This window comes from Athene noctua, chromosome 10, assembly GCF_965140245.1.
Source record: "Athene noctua chromosome 10, bAthNoc1.hap1.1, whole genome shotgun sequence".
NCBI lineage: Eukaryota > Metazoa > Chordata > Aves > Strigiformes > Strigidae > Athene > Athene noctua.
This window is the reverse complement of record NC_134046.1, coordinates 21,509,276-21,530,367: the sequence shown is the minus strand read 5'-3', so window position 1 is coordinate 21,530,367 and position 21,092 is coordinate 21,509,276. Positions and strand designations below refer to the sequence as shown.

At 39.8% G+C, this 21,092-nt stretch overlaps 1 protein-coding gene across 2 annotated transcripts in view; it reads right to left on the bottom strand.

The window, feature by feature from the left end:
• Positions 1-6,232: 6,232 nt before the first annotated feature.
• SLC6A1 (solute carrier family 6 member 1) overlaps positions 6,233-21,092 on the bottom strand; it is a 62,920-nt gene continuing 48,060 nt past the window's right edge. For both annotated transcript variants that reach the window (XM_074914481.1, XM_074914480.1), the window contains 9 exons: positions 20,304-20,438; positions 20,083-20,186; positions 19,642-19,766; positions 17,224-17,336; positions 14,982-15,113; positions 14,307-14,409; positions 12,933-13,033; positions 10,674-10,841; positions 6,233-8,656 (listed from right to left, as the gene is read on the bottom strand). In XM_074914481.1, coding sequence (XP_074770582.1) covers positions 8,552-8,656; positions 10,674-10,841; positions 12,933-13,033; positions 14,307-14,409; positions 14,982-15,113; positions 17,224-17,336; positions 19,642-19,766; positions 20,083-20,186; positions 20,304-20,438 — 1,086 coding nt within the window. In that variant the 3' untranslated portion in view covers positions 6,233-8,551. The remainder of the gene's footprint in view (positions 8,657-10,673; positions 10,842-12,932; positions 13,034-14,306; positions 14,410-14,981; positions 15,114-17,223; positions 17,337-19,641; positions 19,767-20,082; positions 20,187-20,303; positions 20,439-21,092) is intronic.

Below are 21,092 nucleotides of genomic sequence, written 5' to 3'. Positions count from 1 at the left end.
CATTCAAATCTGTGTCTTTTTCTCACCTCAAAACCCCAACCAAGAGTCCCGTAAAATAGTGCTTTAGGGCCAAAATCCCTGTCTCTGTGCATTCCAGTTTTCTTTGTCTTACCTTGACTTGTCCAAAAAAACTAAAAATAAAATAAGAAAAAAAGGTTAGCATTAATATAGGTACTGCAGATTTGTAATAAATCTTTGCTAACTCATTTGTTAGCTGACTGAGACCTTCCTCCCTTATTTTCTCATTTTAAAAGGACCATTTTCTGGCATTTCATTTATTGCTTGAGATTACCAGCATCTTGTTCACTCAAACTACCTTTTCTAATACATCATTCTTGAAATGAAAAATTATTGTACAGGGCTGAATAAAGCTGATTTGATCCGATAAATCATCAAGGTAACACCATGAAGTGTTAGAGCATTGATGTGTTTCAAGTTGGTTCTAGTGTGTCCGTGTATTTACATTAGCTGAAGAAGCTGCTGAGCTTGTTGCTGTCCTGAGAGCCACCCGGCAAGTGTGGGCATGGCTGACTGGAGACACTGGAAGAAATAAAATCTTGTGTGTGTTGTTGGCACATCTTAATTACTGGCAATCTTTCTTACCTTAGTGTGCCTGCTGTGTAATATAAAATTACTATATAATATAATAATATATGGCTAAAGCCACACCTTGGACAGTTAGTCTGTACGTTAATGATAGAAGTGAAACAATTCAACATAGATGATAGAGTAATTCCCTGGTGAGCACAAATTCTGCTGTTTCTCTGTGCATACTGATGACTCTTCGGTGACCCCCCTGCAGCCCTCGCCCCCAAGTAAGCTGTAACCATGAAGAGACAAATCTTTCTTCTCTGGTTTGTTCCCAGCATGCACTTTCTTATTTCAGATGGGACACTGGACCTGACCGATCATTACGGTAAATTGTTGGAAGCTCAGTGTCCTCAGCTGCAGGTGGAATAGAAGGAGGGATTAGTTAACTCTAAGTAGTGTGGGAGATTGGAGGTGCAGCAGTTTTCAACAAAAATCCAAGTCTAATTTTGTAATTTTGAAGCAGATGCTGACAGGACAGTTCTGTCATGATACAGCTTGCTAACAGCAGGAGCAACCAGGCTGGGAAAGGTCACCCTTACCCCCCTAGACTAAGAATAAATCTGGGGAAAGATCAACAGTGAAAGTCATGTGTTGATGCTGTATGACAGCTGGTAAAGAGCAGGTTAAACCCTGTTGAGCTCTATCACTTTTAGGGCAAGGTTAGTCACCTGCAGTGTGAGGTGGTGTGTCTCTACGGTGTTTTGATTAATTATTTTGGTCATTCATTCCGTGAAGTATTTGCAGAGTAGTGCAGTGAACTAAAATGACCTAGAAATAACTCCCTAACACAACCTGATGCTCTGGCATATATTCAGCAAGAGATTTATTGTTTTACTCATAGAAAGTCTTCATCAACATGCTCCTCAGTCATTCCAGGGTAGCTGTTGCCATTCTTGTGATACCAAATAGCTTTATATACACAAGGTAATGTATTGGCTTCCTGCAGCTAAAGTTGAGTGTGTTGGGACAGAAATTTTCCTTGTGATGCTCCAGAGGAGACCCGTGGGCTGCTGCCCAGAGGTACAACCCCGGCAGCAGGAATCGCAGCTGGTTTTTGGGACTCAGCCCCGGCAGCACCAGCCCCTGGGGCACAGGCGGGCTCTGCTGCGGGGCAGTGCGGGGTGGTGGGTGCTGCTGCACAGCCTGGGTGCTGCTCAGGGGTTTGCTGCGTGGGAATGGCTGGCTGGGTAGAAGCTGCTGCTTTTAGCTGGCGGTGCTGCTTCTGCCACCCTGCCAGGCCAGGTGGCTGAGAGGGGTCAAAGTCCTGACTCTGTTGGCTGTAGTTAATTTTTATCGCTTGTGTGTGGCGATAGCTATTCATCTGCAGGGAGGACTGGGGTGTCAAAGCAGATGTATTTTCGCGTATGGTGTTGCCAGTAAAAGATGGTGCCAGTGATTTCTGGAAAAGCTTTTTGTAGACTAAAACTAGCCTCTTAGGCTTTTTTAAGTTAAACTTGTTTAGATGTTCCCAGCTTGCTTTAGCATAATTATAATGAACAGATATCGCATTGATGTAATGTAATGGTGACTTGTTCCATTTAGTTTTAATTGCCTTCCAGCTCTAAGTCGATATCCAGTTTGGTAAAGTGCAGAGGAGACTCCAGACACAAATTTAACATGTACATTTTGGCTATTTTCTACCCACTGTTATTTTAAAATGTTTATAAACACCTCTCAGCTACTTATATCCCAAAACTTGTAAAGCAGTTATTCCAATGTGACTAAAGCACCATTGCTGGCAAAATGCATTACATTTTGTCCTTGTGACAATTCCTGAGCTGTCCTGTCCTTCTCTTAGGCAGTGTTGGACACATGTGGCACCATCATGTACTTATGACTCACAAATAACTCACAGGATTACTTCAGCCTGTTAGATATTCAAAAATAATAACTGAATATTTGCCACTGATTTTAATGTGGGACCATTTACAAACCTGGGGAAAGAAACAATCAGATGTTAAATTGCAGAATAGTGTAAGTTCTCCCCTACCAATTCACAATTTTTAAAATAGGGGCAATGCTTGAATGCATGCACTGGTAGTGTGTGTGTGTGTGTGTGTGTGCGCGTGTGTGTGTGCACAGGCGCATGCGTGCAGCCGTGTCCATTTGCATGCCCAGGGGTTGGCAGTGGGGGGTTATTGGGTGCCCCTGCCCTACCCTGCCTGCCGAAGGGTGCTGGCACAGTGAGCTTGTTAGTGACTGATCTGTTTGGTCAGAAGAATAGAATAAAACACAACAATACAGCTCTGTAGCCCTAAAAATTAATTGAATTTCTGTGAAAATAGAGGAACATTGCTCACTGTCCAGAAACTGTCAGCAGGAAAGAGTGGCAGAATTATTTACCAGGCTCAGCTTATAGAGGCAGGAATGAGAAGTGGCAATACTTACATCACCTTCATCAGAAGACTAAGCTCTGTGTTGGGACTACTACTATGTTTCACTTTACCCCGTTTACTTCATTTAATTCCTCTTTGTGCTCCGATCCTTTTTTGCTGTTGTTGTTGTGTTTTCTTTGGGTTTTGGTTTATTTTTTTTATTAGGAAGAAGAGAGGAAGTAAGGCAGATTTCGACTGGGAAAAAAAACCAACACCACCTTCCTTCCCACCTCATTCTTATCTGTTTTATTTTAAACATTTTTCTGTTCAGTCAGTGCCATTTGTCATGAAGATAATCATGACTGCTGTTCTTCCTTGTCATCACTTTCTGTCCATGCATGGGCTGAAGGGCTGCTTAGTCTGCCTGGAGGAGAAGTGGCTTACAGCTGCCCCACCACAGCCACACCACTGGCACTGTGGCTACCAGGAGAGGAGAGGAAGAAGTAGTGAAGATACAGGCAATAATCAGAAGGGAGGGCAGATGTTACCACTGTACCCTCAGGGCCATCTCTGGACACTAGGAATAACTGGCCACATATTTATATATATAGCATGTAGGGGTTTTTTGGGGGGTGGATTTTTGGTTTTGGTGTTTCCCCCCTCCAGTTTATAATCCTGAGGAGTGTGAGAAGCTGGGAAAGCAATGGGAGGGAGTGGCAGGGGGAGGAAGTAAAAAGAAGCTTTCAAATGTAAAGCCTGGTGCCTTCCGTCTTGCTCTGAAGAGTGAGCAGTGAAACTGGTTAATTTGTGGTAGTTTGGCAGACTCGCAGACACTAAGGTAAGAGTAACAGCTATAGCTGGCTGGCAGCTGCTGCAGCTCACACTTAGCTCTGAGTTGATCCGTTCAGATTCCTGGGAAATAAGGCTGTCGTGCCATCGCTTTCCTTCGTGTCCGTCTGTGTGTGATTGTAGGTAGCCATACTACAGATTTCAGACTCCTCATCACTGGGAATCTATCCTGGAGCAGAAGGGACCGAATGCTTTAGTGCAGCCCATTTTGCTGCTCCCAGCTGGGTTCAATGGCGGCTGCCAAATGTGGTTCTGACTATGAGGGGGTGTTGGCAGGCAGGAGATGTCACCCTGTGCTTACTTCCAGGCTACAGTAACATGAAATCATCTGCACCTGAATGCATAACCATGCCTTTGGGTTGTAACCCAGCCCCCCCGAGAACCAGCCAACAGTGAGAGCTGAGTAACTTTAACAGTTAATTGTAATGCTATTGTGGTCTGAGCAGAACAAAACAGAAATAATCAGGCTTAAAACAAACAAAAAAACCCCAAAAGCAACATAGTGTTATTTTAGAATAACAGCACATGTAGCTGAACTAATACTCCTGACGAGCAAGGACATGGATTTCTCGCAGGGCATCCTGCAGTCCTGTAGGGAAGAAGTGACCTTATTTGCATTTTTCTTGTTGAATTGCTGTTGGGATTTCTGCAGCACAGCAAGAGAAAATTCCTCCAGGAGAACATGAAAATATCACAGCACTAACGCAATATCCTTCCACTAGGTTCCTTTTCCTCAGCCATCCTTTGCCCCTTGCACAGACACCCAGCACTAAACAACGCATCTGCTGCAACTCTCATGCTTTTTCTTACAATATACTGTGAAAGCAGCAGGCCATTGTACACTACATAATGCCCATGAACTAAGCATTAAAGATCATTTAAATTTTCCTCTGTATTTCAAAAGCATCAAAGTTGCTCCTTCCCCCATTTCCAGAACAATCTGTGAACAATTTTCAAAACAATTGACATGCTCCTGCCCTAACTTCCCAGCTTTTCTAAAAGCAGAAGAAGGATCTGCCCTCGCCTTGTACTTGCATATTTAAGTGCTCCTTTCTAAGGTCAGCGTTTTGAAGTCTATGATTTCAGACGCTTCTATCAGGAGCATTTTCAATTCTAATCATGTTCTCCAAATTGCTCAGACTCTTTCCCAGCATGATGTCCTGTTCCAATTTTATAGTTAGATAATTAAATTCAGAGCACAGGAGCATTCAGCTCCTCAGCAGTATTGCATAGATGCAGATGTAGCACACACTGCTGTGCAACTTGCTTGACAGCTTCTCTCTCTTTAATGGCAGCTGATACAGAATCACAGAATTGTCTAGGTTGGAAAAGACCTTGAAGATCATCCAGTCCAACCATTAACCAAACATTGACCGTTCCCAACTCCCCCAGATCCCTCAGCACTGGGTCAACCCGACTCTTCAACCCCTCCAGGGATGGGGACTCCCCCCCTGCCCTGGGCAGCCCATTCCAACGCCCAACAGCCCCTTCTGCACAGAAATACTTCCTGATATCTAGTCTAAATCTTCCCTGGAGCAACTTGAGGCCATTACCCTTGTCCTATCGCTTGTCACTTGGTTCAAGAGACTCATCCCCCCTCTCTGCACCCTCCTGGCAGGGAGTTGCAGAGGGCCAGGAGGTCTCCCCTCAGCCTCCTCTTCTCCAGACTGACCCCCCCCAGTTCCCCCAGCCGCTCCCCAGCAGACCTGTGCTCCAGACCCTGCCCCAGCTCCGCTGCCCTTCTCTGGCCACGCTCGAGTCATTCAATGGCCTTTTTGGAGTGAGGGGCCCAAAACTGAACCCAGTAATTGAGGGGCAGTGTCACCAGTGCCGAGCACAGGGCTCAGATCCCTTCCCTGTCCCTGCTGGCCACGCTAGTGCTGACAGAAGCCAGGATGCCTTTGGCCTTCTTGGCCCCTGGGCACACTGCTGGCTCCTGTTCAGCCAGCTGGCAATCAACAACCCCAGGTCCTTTTCCGAGAACAATTTTCTGGTAGAAATGTATCATCTGTATGTTTAGTATGAGGCCGCTGTTTCACCAGCCCATGGGATTCAGCCTGTGATGGTGCCCTCCTCAGAGACAGCTTAGAAAACCGTGACTTCAGATGCTGCAGTTCATACCCCAAAGTAGCAGCAGAAATGTACCTGAGGAACGTTTATTTTAAAATCCAGGGTTTTTGCTAGGGCTGCTCAGAGGCCCTGGTCTGCCATCTTCCTACAGGAGTACTAAAGCAGTGGGAAGCCAGGTAGGGCTATAAACTGTCACCTTTTAAGTGTTCTGCATTATGTATGCACATACTTACTAAATTATAGAAATGGCCGTATGGATTAATTACACACATCACAAGTGTGATATAAACTTTAAATATCAAAATACTGTATTTTTATATATATATAATTACATGAAACATTTAGAACTTGTTTCACAGAAAATACGTTGATTTTGTCCAATGAAAGACTGAAAAATTCTGAATTTAATGTATAATATAACCTTTATTCTTTTTCCTCTAAACTCTTGGAAACTTACATAACAATCGTGCTTTAATTATGACACCATTTATAGACATTTAAAATGCATCTTAATTTATAAATATTTTACATTTGGTCCATAGAACAGGTTGCAATTTACTAAATAATACTGTACTCTTTTAAACAGGCTCTGTATATATTTTTGAATATGTATATATTACATATATATTTTTATATAGAGATAGATTTGCTTGGTGTTCAGATATTTCCTTATTGCAAAAAGCATATATGATCATACAATAATCTTTTTTTCAGGGCAAGTACTACAAAAAAGATACAGCTATTCACAGTTTACACACAGTAGTTCTACAACACTATTTTGTGCTATATGATACGTTTGTACAGCTTTTTGCTAAAGAGCAGGTCTGTCAAACATCTGTCATAATTGTTTACAATCAAACATTAAATACTGCATTTTTCTTAGAACAACATGGGACTTGATTACATTAAACAATAAAGAGAAAGTTGGAATTTTTTCCTTAGTCTAATGAAATTCACAATTATAATGTGTATGTATCATGTATAATGTTTGTGTAGGATGTAGGGGTTTCCTCTAAATCCCAAAGACTTACAGGACTTTTGCATTTCAGCTATAGCTGTTTAGGATGTAGCTTAGATCTCATAATATTTTACAGTTGATCTATGTATGAAACAGTTTAGAATCTACCAAACATACTCTGAGATTTTATGATGTAGTTTGAAATACATGTGTATTATATATATATATTATTTCTACAATAATGTGCTTGACATTCTGAGAATAATACCTTATTGCAAGAACATGTTTGTCACCTTCAGACAAAAACAACGAAAAACCCAACATTCACAGTTAACATGTTTTTCACGTAGTAGTTCTACATAAATTGTGCTATCTAACATTGTACGTTGCACAAAAATTTGCTGAAAAGCATGTTTCATTGCACAGTTCTGTCACAGTCATTTACAATCGAACATCAACTGCTGCATTTTCCATAATCCTTTGTCATATAGCTGCCAAACGAGAAATACCATACAGGGCTAACCACTGCATTTTCCACACAGGGAAAAACTTCCATGAGCTGAATGGGCTTTCTAGCCACATGGCAGATGCAGACTCAGCTCAGAGTAGAGATTCGTATTGAAATAGCTTTCCCTCAAGCCTTCATCACCACAAATAATATGTAAATAAAAGTAAAACTGTTTTCAAAGTGCTAACAATCCGTATTTTGTAATTTGCTTATTAGAAACTGTTAAAGTCCTTTAACAGATTAAAAAGAACAGTTGTGCATTAGACCCTACATTAGAACTACAAGGATAAGCTTCAGTCTTTAAGCCATTGTTTTGGTTTCTATTTTGGTGGCAATGCAGTAATAGTAGAATAATAACAGAATAATAAATGCTCAAATACTCTGAGCCTGAACGGCAAATACTTTGTATTTCTTTTGCTCCTGTGAATCTTTAAGAGCTCTTGAATGTTACTTCTCATTTTGCTAAAAAAGTTAGAAGTCATATTTTTGCCTCTAACATCTGTGATTCATGCTGTATTGATTCAGAGATATGTTCTTTTTCTAAGAAATAGTATATGTATTTTCAAAGAAATTTATGCTCTTATTTGAAAGTTATCCTGAAAGGCTAAGTACAGGTAGCATTTACAGCCATTTTATGCTGTATTGCCACAAATAGCCATGTAACTTCATTTGCACTAGGAATGTTTATAAAGGCTGTGCCTACTGTTATTTGAAAGAAATCTCTTCCCCCTCGAATGGCCTCGACTAGAACAAATTTAAAGGGCAGAATTTTTTCACTTGTTTACAAAATGCTTCATTCTTTTGTACAAAACAATTCCAAACTTAATTTTACTCCTGCAAAGTCAGAAATAACAGTCTTGGGATTCAGTGGTAAGAAATATTGATAAACTACTAAAAATCAGCAGCACAAAACTTCAAATAGTCGTGCTAAAAGGTAGATTAAAAAGGTCTTGGCACATCAATTTACAAATTCCAAGATATGCAACTATTATTGTGAAAGGATAAAAACATTAACAGTCTGTGGATTGCCAGAGAACACAAAACACTGTCAACATCTGAGCTTACGCAATGGTTGGATCATACCCATGGCGATTCCCTTAGAGTGGAGATGACCTTTTTTCTTTTTTTCTTTTTTTTCTTTTTTTTTTTTTTTTGCCACTAGAGGTAGGTAATTATATTCTCAGACATAAATTTGTGGTCATATTCAACCATATTTTTTGTTTTTCTGGAGTAGTATTGGTACTTTCACAATACAGAAGCTTAGATGTAGGCTTCTTTGTTTGCAGAGTTGCTCTGTTGGGCCTGGTCTGGCCCGTTTTCAGGATGAGTGATGTCTTCACTTGGCTGAATCATTACTTGGATGCGCTGTTTAAAGAACAATAAGTGTGAGGCAGTCAAAAACCTGTTTCTAAGCTTTTTTTTTTTTTTAAAAGGCAATCCTAAACACTTCTGTCAAGGCATTAGAGCTAAAATTAAGAATTCTGTTTATCAAAAAGACAGCAAGTCACATATACTAAAACCAGTTTCAGCTGAGTTCTGAACAGGACAGTAGGAGTTAAAAGACCACATAGAAAATGGTAGATGCCACGAGGCGTTAACAATGGAGCATGACTAGGGAAAAGAAATGAGAAGAGACTGCAGCGTGGGGCAGGTAAGGAGTGACTGCTGCAAGCCCACAGGTTGAGTAGAGAGGCTGCAAGGTTGCAGTGGGCAGCAGGGACTCAAGGCTGGACATCAGGCATGCTGGTGACCTCCCCAGGGAGCAGAAGAGACTGCAGAGTATTGGCTGCAGCTTCTGGGAGTCCAAGGATACAACAGCTACAGTAGACGTGTATTTAAGATTGTTTTATTTCTGCTCTGTCTTTCCTGGTCCTTTTGTGTTCTCCATTCATGAAGTTTATCTGCCTAGCTCACATTCCTATCGAGAGCCCAGTTTTGATCATCAAAGCCTGTGAGGGGTGTAGGCTCCTCCTATTATCTAATGATCATTTGTCAATGCTATCAAAAATGAGACCTTAATGCACAGCAAGACTGGGATGAGGAACTTTTACTGTGGTTTTATACTTAGAAAATACATACTCTGCCCAAGAAGCAGCTATATTTTAGAGCAATTCTCCATTTGAACATAAATGTTTTCGTAAGACCAGGGGAAACATATTCAAAATACAAAAGCTAAGAAGAAGCTGGGGGCCGGGAGGGGGGGAACCTAGCAATATTTTTTTGTAGACTTCTTTGAAGCATCACCGAGTCTTTTAAAAATTTGCTGAAGACAAATATTTCAATCAAGATCTGAGCAATTCATGAGACATTACTTGTCAATGCTGCTTAAGATCATTTGTCCCTTTGGAAAGATTCAGCTGATTTTAGAATATTCCAGAAATTCTGACAAATTAATTTTGACAATCTTTGGTTCCCACAGTCATAGAGGACATAGATGCATGTTTCAGTACTTGTGGCTGAAGAATGAGACTATCGGCAGGAGAGGGAAAACTGAGGGTGCATCCAGATTAAAAAAGTATGGCAATTGTACACGATTACCTAACAGTGTGCTGGTCAATAGCCTTATTAACATTTCACACTCCTTTAGCAGCATTTCTCTGAGGACCTTAAAATGGATTTAAGCCATACAACACCTCTCTGACATGGGAAGTGTGATTTTCTTTTAACAATGGGAATAAGGAAACAGGGAGAGGCTAAGAGCACAGTACAATGAGAAAAAGGCCTCTAATGTTCTTTATGAAGTAACTGTTTACCAAAAATCCCTTAAATAAAGGCTAAAGGGAAGTGCAGCACGATCATAAAATGTGATCTCAAGATTTTACCTGTACTTTCTCTCAGCTGCGGCAGAACAAGGCAGCTATTGTAACTCAGAATGGGTGTAATGCAGAACAGGAGCTCAAACCTTTGTTCACATTGCAGGGAGATGCTAAATAGGGTCACTGTGAGCAGACTCATGGAAACCAAGAGTTATGTGGGTTTAGTCCCAAGAGTTTGATTCCAATTCCTGAGAGCATCACCTGCCTTGATACATGATGTTATGTCTTGTGTTAATAGGACAAACTTACATATTTTGTAAACTGCTGTTTTGTTTTCTAGGTGTAAGGAGCTGCGATGCAAAGTGTCTGAAACTGTCAAAGCCTAGAGATAAGAACCACATTTAATGCAGTGAATTATGTTTAACAACAGATGGCACAGACACTGTCTTGTCTTTGGTCTGTTTGGTACTTGGTTTTATTTTTTTCCAGCTTGATGGAAAATAACTGGGCTAAGCAAGGGAGGCCACAGGAAATATATAACAGAAGATAACTGCCCAGCAATCTTTTATCGGTGTGCACAGGTCTCTCAAGATCAAGTCATGTGGTCGGGAAAAAGAGAGACTTACCTGTTTTAAGGAGCCTTTCAGGGTTAGGAACATATATGCCATATAGCCTGGTATCAGCACCATAGAAGACAAAGCCATGAACCAGCCAACCCCTTGGCCCCATTTTGGGAAAACGTAACTTCCCATTGTGAGTGGAGTCATTTGGACAGCACTGAAGATAAATACTCCCTGCAAAATACAGCAAAAAAGAAGGTTTGGATGAGATTTCCAGAGTGTTCTGTGTTCAAGAGCTTCTCTGGATTGATTTGGACCTCAAGCCTGCTTTTACATCCAGACAGGGAGAAAAGGGTTCCTTTGGTCCCCAGTGACGGCTGCTGGGCACTGGCTTGTAGAGGGGGCCTGCAGGTCAGTCTTCCAGATGAAGGTTGCAGAAAACAGGCAAATATCAGCCCACTGCACTGACTGACTCCCTGCTAGCTTAATCCCTGGTGTGGGAATGTGTAAATAATTAACCTGTAAATCTGAAATTGGGAAGTTGTTTGTTTGTTTCCACTAACTTTCTTATTTGAATATTAGTATCAGTACAGCTCTCCTGTACTGGTCAGCAGCAGAATCCTAGAGGCTCTGAATAAGAAACATTCTTTAAAGCCTGGCTCTGCACTGACCTCTCTAATATCACCACCTAAGAGTGCTTGGCCCAGAGGCTTTGATCCTCGAAACAAACTTGTAATGAAAAATTAGGGCAGTCAGAATGGAACCTGCAGTTCAGTAAGTGGCTACTGGATGTGTCTGTATAACAGATCTTTTCCTATGAAATTCAAAAACCACTTTGAATTTTTCAATAACAAGAGATGAGGAGATAGTTTTCCCAAGAAGCTTCTTACCAAAATCAAATCTTAATGTTTCAAGTTAACACTGTATTTTCACATACATAACCTGCATCTCAGATTATCCAGGTATGGTGGTACAGGGAATCCACTGGTACTAGTAGAGTCCTCAGATAACCTGCATAAAATCAGAGGGAAGGGGGCTATTGGGAAAGATGGGGGTCCTGAGGAATAATACCTGCATACACATACACACTGTACCATCGATCAGCAGGACTTGTGGGTTGCTTTTGTTGTGTTTTCAAACAGATGACCTGCCAACATGGTATTTTTTCCTTTAAGTTCCCAAAGAAGACTCCTATCCTGGCCTCTTTCAAATGTCTAAAACAACCTGGATCAGGGAAGCTTGCTAAACTGAAGCAGCAAAAAGGAAGCTCATTCTGATCCCAGGTTCAGGCCTTGTGCAGAACATACTCCCAGAGGGGAGAATGCAGAGAGGCAGATTTTATTAGCACATCATCTCCACCTCTGAACTTGCACTGGACAAGTTCTGTTGAAGATTTTACAAGATAGGAGAAGTCTGGTAAGTTTTACATACAATGTTGGTGATTTTCCTACTACACCAGTAAAATAAACAAAAAAGCATTTTTGCACCTTCCTGAACACTTATTTTCAGAAAAAATGAAAGCCTTCTTCATCTGGGTAGAGATTAATCAAGGAACCCTCAATATAAACACATTTCTGTGCCCCTCCTTAATGCTCTTTGTTTGCTTTTGTATGACTATCTGTATGGGATTATGAGAGAAATATCAGTGAGTGAGAAGTATTGTGTCATGTGTAATAGTGTCTACTTGATAAGAGCTTTTTATATTGCATCTGGGTTGACTACATTATGTGTAGTAAATTTACATTTCTTTGCTTATTATTTCAAGAAGTACTGTATGGGCTTAACTGGATAAAGTTTAGAATCAGGAAAAGACTATACTATGGTTTCCAGAAAAAACAGTAGCGATGTAATATAAACTGGGTAGTATAGGCTACAGAATCCCATGAGAGAACATCAGTTTACAGTCCTAGTCTATTACCAGAATAGTGCCTGTGAAGGAATTCAGTTTATAAACTATGGACATTTTCGTTTATGTGGAAAATTTAGACTTTAGAGAGATTGCTAAATTTTATCTAAGAATACAAGAAATGGTCAAAATTTATTTTTTACAGTTTTCTATCTCTGCCAGTCAAACTCTTGACTAGTTATCATTTCCAGAGGACTAACACAAATCTTGAAATTGAGCAGGGCTTCTTTTCTTAGGGCACAGGCCTCCTCTAATGACACTGGGTTTTGCTTATTGCCTCAATGGGATTGTTCAAATCCTTAAAAAAGGAATGAGGTCAGAGTTAATATGAACCTGCAGGGGTGGCAATGACAACACTGTAGTACATAGGCCACCTCATTTACATCCTTTGAATCATATAATAAAAGTTTGTTCCTTACTGCCACAATGATAGGAGTGAAAAATGACCAGCAGAGTTTCCACCAGATGCAGGGTCTGTATCCCACCATCTCTTGGATGTTGTCATAAAATCTATTAACACCTAAATATAGAAATAAGAAACAGCATAGAAATATATCAGATAATTGATTCAGTTGAAAGCTCAGTGGTTTTGAGAGACGCTGTCATAAACAGTGAGGTGTATTTGGAAGCGCTATACAGACCCCAACATACCTTGCACCTATCTGAATGAGAAGGAATTGTGCAAATTCAGACACACCAAGAATCATTTGTTCTTATTCTTCTGCATCATGATTAATTAGCAATGAGCAAACCTATTCCCATGCAAAGGCTGAGGAAGTCTGAACATCTGAAGGCCAGATGCAACAAATGCTCTTGGTTAATTTCAACCCTAATTCTTGGTAGAACAAGAGATTTCAAATGATATTTTACAAACTTTTTTTTTTTTTTAAATAAACCCATCCTAGCATTAACCAACTTCACTCTGTGTGGATATATGCATACCATATACATTCAGAACTGCAAATGAAATCAAAGAGTAGCCCTTCTGCTGCTGCCATCTACCAGCACTCCCTCATCTTCTAAAAGGTACATCGATCGTATTCTTTGGAACTTTGATTTCTTAATTATTTAGCTGGTGTATTTTTCCATTCACATTTTCTGGATTCTTATGCAGTATGTCTCCCCTATAAAATGCTGTTCCATACACTTAAGCCCATTAAAACAGCAGAAAGACTCCAGCTATCTAGCTCTGAATCAGTTTTGTAATATAAACTGAAGTGCCTTAATAACGATGGGAGTAGGTCCTTGAACTAACACGGAACTAAGGTCAAATGCACAAATACTCTGGCAAGAATATGAAACATATTCATTCATCTTTAAACCTAGAGTTTGCCAGTCCAGTCTTCTGGGTATTTTAGGACAATTATGCAAGATACAACTGACCAAGGAGCCTGGTTCTCACTAGAAGATCCTAGAGTGAGTCATTTCTGGAAAGGAAACATTACAAAGTCCAAAAGACCCAAGTCATTATGTTGAGAACAGCAGTACCTAACACCTCTGAAGATCCAGGCTTTCCAAGGAAGGGGGATAAAAAAAAAAAAAAAAGGGGGAGATGTCACCTATTTAGTATTGCTGAAACACTCAGCATCTGATGACTGCCAGGCTTAGACACAGGGTGTTTGTTCTAACGAGCCAACAAGCTAGCTTTGAAGACCTCAGTGGAATTATGTATATAAAACAAGGGCAATTTCTGTTCCACCCTCAGCATGTGCACACACAAGAGAACAAATCAGTAGATGAAGTATCCTGATGATATGTACAGCTTATGGAAGAAATAAAAACATATTGTTTACCATAGCACCAGGATATCGAGATGCACTCAAAGAATACAAGAAACAAGAGACTCATTCCACTGGCAGAGTAGTAGTCAAAAAGCTTAAACACATAGATTCCACCCTAAAACATATAAGAAGGAAGTGTTAAAATACATAGTAAGGACTCCAAAATCAAGACAGATTAAAATGCAAGCTACAAACTAACAGTGGCAAATAGGTTAGGGACATACTAATGTAAATTAATTAAAATTAACAGGTTGAAGTTTTCTAATGCTTGAGGTCAATACTGACAAAAATTGAATTACTGCTAGAATTCAATTAACTGGTTTAATTTCACTTTACCCCTTTTTGTTCAATAATTCCATCATTTTCCTCAAATAGTTTGCAATCTAGTAGATCACGGGAAGCAATGGAGAGTGTCCCTAGCTATCACTTCTTGGACTGTAAGACAGACTGCAGAGATGTGTATTTTCTTGTCAGCTGAACCATGAAGTAGGACAAACTGCATCCACAGACTACAGGCATTTTACACTTAGAAGTTAACGTCTGCTGCCTGAAGTCTTTAGATAGCGTCGATAATAGATGCCTGCCACTTCAGTGGTCTGCAGTGATTCCTGGTTGGAGCAGGGGAAGGGAGAAATAAAACAGATGCTGTATGGCAGACGTAAGATCACATTCTTCTACAGAACATACCTGAGTAATATTGGACAGCCCTATCAGATAGGAAACAATGCATACAGCAGCAATGAAAATTTCTCTTCGATTGCGCAGTAACTTCGGAAATTCATCCACCAAAGCTGTTATGAATCCTTCCACAGTGCAGAACTGCAAGTAAAGTTAGAAATAAAATACAGTGCAATGCACTACAACAGCAGGATTACATTTAGGGGAGGAGTTTTCAATAGTGCCCATCACTGGCCTAAGGCTGCATCCATTAAATGATAAATGAAAACTCACTTGACTTCAGTGGAAGCAGTGCTTCTGAATATCCTTGTTTCTGTCTAAAAAGATCTGTGCAAAAAGATTTCCAGCTAGAAAAACACTCAAAGTTCCAAACCATGAACTACAGCATGCAATTTATGAACATGAAGTGCTCATTCTTGTTAGAGAAGATATACCTACAGTTGAAGGCTTTGACCCCTAAATCCTTCAAAAACTTACACTGCTCCTTCCTGTGATTTACTCACATACACGAAAGCCAACAAACACAAAAAGTCTAATCAGATTAGTGCTTCATGGTGAAGGTTAAAGACACAAGATTGGTTCTCATATGTAATAAATCAGATACTTTTTCTATCCCCAGGAAAGATTTTTGCTGAGGATGTGGTTCTCCAAATTGAAAGCAGAGCCATACATCAGATTTTTTTTCTGTATGTATATATTCCAAAATAATGTTATTATAATGATGGCTGAAATAGTGAAAAATGGAACATATGTGAAGTTTTATTAATTTCCAGCAGTGCAATCAGAATTTAACCAATAGTTACAGCTCCTATAAATTATAGCATATGAAATGTTTCTGATAGACAGAAAATGAAGAAAGCGTGACAGCCTGTAGATATATATTCTTTTTAATAATTTTAGACTACCTTCCTCAGCTGTTAGTTGCCTAGAGACAAGTTCTTTCAAGAATATTTTTGACCCAATTAATTTCACAGTAGTTTCCTCCCCGATTGAGCAATAGGTTTTAATGCCAAGCCTGAAGCTTATTGAAAAAACAAAGAAATGGAAAACAAATTGTCATCTTCCTTCCATGATGCAGGATAAAACACCCTCTTGGTCTTTTTGTATTTTGGTTCACAGGCTGAAGTCAACTTGGATTTATAGAAAATGATGGAGTTTCTCTACTGAAAGACTATTACAGTATTAAGCTAGTAATTCCCATATTGCCTTATGTGCTATGACGACTGTGCTAATAACTGTAAGGTGCTGGTTTGACAACTGCAACTGATTGCATGTAGATTTAACATATCTGCCTACGACCAGTCGCATACAAATGACCAAACATTTCAGCAGGCAGAAGGCACTTCCCTAACAAAGTCCTCAACATACGTTTTGTAAAATAAGACAGAGTGATTTTAGTGTTTACAATGTAGTTTCTATCTGTATTAAAATTATTACTGATTAATGAATGCTTTTGTTGGACATAGTCCTTTCTAGCATGTAAAGTGCTTTTTCTTGTTCTGTGTGCTTTTTTGTTCATTTTGCAATAAACATTTTTTTAAATGATTGCATGACTTAATTATTTCATTATTTAATTATTCAATCTAGGCAGTAACCCAAGAGAATGTTTTATTTGGATTTGCAGAACCTCTAGGGTGTGCCTCCCCATTCATTTCCAGTTGTTGGATACCATCTATAACTCTTAGCTAAGGCCTGAACCATTAAGTCTTGATCCTTACAACTGGGAAGTGATTTTAGAACACACTAAGACCCAGGATGTCCTCAATAATGAGCCTACTGCCTCCTGAATTTGCTCCTGACATTTGTATGCTTGAAATGAAATGTGCACTGCATCTTTTTGCTCCACGTGGTAAGTTCTGAAGTTGCCTTTCAGAAATATTTGTGGCATCTAAATATCCCAGTGTCTCCTACGTTGATGAACACTGCAAAGGTATTTTTAATACTGTGATTGAATGGTTAAGATTTCAAAGAAAGTTCCTATTATCTGCAGAATAAATTTTCTGCATGTTCTGTATATGCTTCCAACAGTTCATTAAAGAGTGAATGTGTCTTAGTATCAGCTTTTTACTATTCCAGGCTCCCTGAACCTCTTAGTCTTCCCTCTCCTTAGTACCTCCTATTATTTATCTGATTATTCCAGAAACCATTCTGCACCACTAACAGCTGGCAGTGCAGCATGAACAGAGAGGCCAACCTTGCACCATACAGTTGCACAAGTTATCTTCATTATTAATTATTACACCAGTTTTACCTGACTGTCAATTCCCAGCATAAGCAACATGGAGAAGAACAGTATTGCCCACAAAGGAGAAATTGGTAACTGTGTCACTGCTTCTGGATAAGCTAGAAATGCCAGTCCAGGGCCTGGTAGGAGAAACAGGAGAGAAAAGGTCAGCGTGGTTGATTGGGTGTTGTGATTATTTCCTCCTGTTGATGCACAGGCTTTAGATATATTTGAATGACTGAGCCACAGAGGCAGCATCTGACCAGGGATTTCAGCTTAATCAGTGCTCACTGACCAAGAAGTCAGTGCACGAGGCTTGCTTTTAAAACGAACCAACCAAAACTGAACAAAAAAATCCCCAAACCCCTAAAACCAAGCAAGCAAACAAAATACTAGATGCAGTGCAGAAGCTGCTCCTAAGAGACACCTTTGTATAGCAAAGACAGGGAATATTTTTGGCTAGGATTACATCTTCAGGTACTGATTGATCAGCTTTCTCCCCCTCTCAAGTAGTTATTGATAGCTGTAATCTTCTGCTTTGCACCAGGTAGTTCAGAAGAGAAACAAAGACAGCTCAGAAGTGGAAAAGACATTTTTCCAGCATTTATTGCATTCCCATTTGCTATTCCCTTAATTATCTTAAAATACACATTTTAATAAATTCAGTAGTTGTGAACAGGCAAACCTTTTCATTTGTGTTCCTACTAGCTGCTGATGGAGGGCATAGTGTTTGAAGGAGAATATAGATTCTTACTAAAAAATAAGATCTTTTTGTTGTCATAGAATAGCTGAAAGACAGCTGATGTCAGGTTAAGAGGGAAACCTGTAGCAAACTAAATAATCACAGAAATAAAGTAGTGCGCTTCACCTAGAGGGGGGTATCTGATATTTCAGTTTTCATTAAAAGTAAATCTGCCTGTGAGAACTGGTTGGACATATGGAACTTTCAATCCAGTGAAGCAAGGGGTGGCATTGGACACCTGAATTGTCAAAGTAAATCCAATGCAGATTTTGAAACAATTATTTGCTAGCAATAGCAGATATGATTGGAATGCCTTCCAAATGGCAGTAGTAAAAGCAAAATAAACTTAAGATAAATATGGTCTTAACTTTACTCTTACACATTCCACCAAAATGCAGCTACAGCTTTTAATAATATTGTTTGTTTTACAAAGCTGTATAAGAGATTGCAAAGCAACATGTCTCATGGTGCTAAAATAAAGCACCAGTTTCTGAGCTTGCTAGGAGAAACAGAAACCTTAATTAAAGTGTCAAATTTCCAAATATCCTTTGCAATTAGTAGCCACAGGACATCATGGGCATCTTTCGGAAGTCTATTATTTTAGGTACCTTAAAATTCATTTAGGAGCTTAATATGACATAAAAATATTGTTCTGTTTGAAGACATAGTCTCTGTATAGTTATATCTGTATCAAATATATAAATCCAAGAAGCCTGTTTCACACACCACTGACTTTCCAGAGCAATTTTTGACAACAGCATATGCCGTCATAATTATTTTCCTAATTTCTTTGTATGTGTGGCTTATTAAAGATTATTTTTAGGGCTTAAATTCTCTACCTTTCAAACTAAGGAAATATTTCATCAATGGACATATTTGCTAGTATAGCAAGACATACTTTGTCCACCAGTGACTTCCAACCAAGCTTTCAGTTATCAGATCCGCCCCTGTGGCCAGAACTGCTAAATGAGTATCTGGTACACCAGCTGCGTTAGGGCAACCATCTGCTCTGTTACTTTAAGCTTTTTCATCTGGAAGACAGACAAGGAGCTGCAAAGAATAGCAGAATTTTTCCACAGACATCTTACTGCCCTAAGTAAAATGACTTTCATAATAAAGGGTCCCATAAAACTGGCTGATGGCTGTAGGTCTGAACAGGTAAGAAATGGAGCTGTCTCAAAAAGGGCTTAACTTCAAGAAACAGTAAAAGGAACTTAAAAACCTAACTGAATTTGAGAATATAGGCTCCAAAAACACAGTGACCATCATTTCTCCTTTCAGTTTGCTTTCAACAATTTCAGTAGCAAAAGGCTCATAATCTGATGTCACAGCTAAGCACTGAAGCAGCTAACTGTGCTGCCATCTCTTGTAAATCCATCCCCTGCAAGTAGTATTCATCAGTATTCACTGCGTCAGCCCAAGAGGAGTCTCTGGCTGCCCACTCTCCACACCAAAGGTTTGAGAGCACTAGGCAGGCAGGCAGACAGTCTGCTCCACATGAAATGATTTTGCTGGCACTGCCTTGAGAGGTTTGAAACAATGTTCTCCCTTCTGCAAGCAGTAAGGGCGACTGAAATGGCAGGGAGCTGAGGAATGTTTTGAGGGAGGGATTTTGAACAATTACATGAAACAGTTGGATACAACATGCAAACAAAAATGTAACTGATGCCACTGAACAACTTAGAGAAAAATATATTGGATACCTGATGCTGCAACATCTGCAATAGGCCTCTTTGTGACATTAGCCATGAATCCAACAATGGAGAAGATAACAAAGCCAGCAAACATGCTTGTGCATGAGTTTATGCAGCACACTATGATGGAGTCCCTGAAATAAAAGTAAGGTGCTTTAAGCAGTAGGTAAACCAGTGCTACTGTTCATCAGTATAGTACCCTTTTTTACTGTGAAAAGATTTAATGATTTAGGATTTCACAGTTTAGGTTCCATTTCATGCTGGACAAGTCATACGCTCTCTCCCATTCGTGTAAATGCAGTTACACATCTCAATCCTAGTTAGGCATAACATTTAATAGTCAGATCTGAGACTGCACTTTATATCAATGATATAGTACACAGAAAGACAGAATCCAGCTCCAGCTGAGACAGGAAAATGCCATTGTAATATGTGCAGGCATCTCCTTACCTGTAAACATTATTGTGGAAAGGGTTGTAACTTCCAAGGGCAATCAGTGAACCAAGACCCAAACCATAGGAGAAGAAAATCTGTGTGGCAGCATCCAGCCAAACCTGATTGCAGGAAATAATTTTTTAAAAAATCTGTTTCTGCACTTGAGGAGCAGGTCATATGTCTGAAAGGTGAACAGTTAGTAGTGAAACTTTTGTTTACAAGGATTAAATATTTACCTCAGAGTCTGAAAGCTTACTGAAGTTGGGAGTTATATAGAATAAAATGCCTTCTTTTGCTCCAGGTAGTGTTACACCACGGAAGAACAAGATAAGCAGCATAACATAGGGATAAGTAGCAGAGAAATATACCACCTGATGTGAAAAAACAAGACATTGTAAGTGTGGAAGGAAAAATGATCTTTGCTTGTTAACACTTCAGAAAATATTAGCTCCCTAAAAATTCTGTAGCAGCAACTGAGGCTGACTTTTAAAACTAAGCATTTATCAATGGAAAGGCTTGGTGTGGAAAGGGCAGCGCCTACTGCAGAATTCCCTGAACACCGTGTCGTCTACAAGGCAGGTGGCTGTTGCCGATTTTCCTGAAGGTGGCATCAGATGTTTTTGCATGAGGGGCTCATGCTTTTGGTTTTTTTGTATTCAACATGGGGAGCTCCCAAAAGCACAAGGTTCATGGCACCAGTATCCTGCTTGTAGAAAAACATATTAGTTTTTCTCCACCTCTCAGACAGCTGCTCTTGTATTTTTTCACACTGTCTCCTCATCTATGTTTTCATATAGAGGGTCCTTCTCTCTTGGTTTTTCAAAAGCCCTATAAAAAAGACACTATGAAGTCAGACTCCAAAGAGACAAAATCAGCCCTCTTTTTGCCACCTTCCTCGCAGATAGAAGAAATAAAATGGTGTGGTCTGACCTCAACTAGGCTGCGATCAACATGCAGCTTGAAGTGGGTCACAGTAACAACCATCTTGTCAAAAGTTAGCAATTCATTTTTTCTGTATGAAAAAT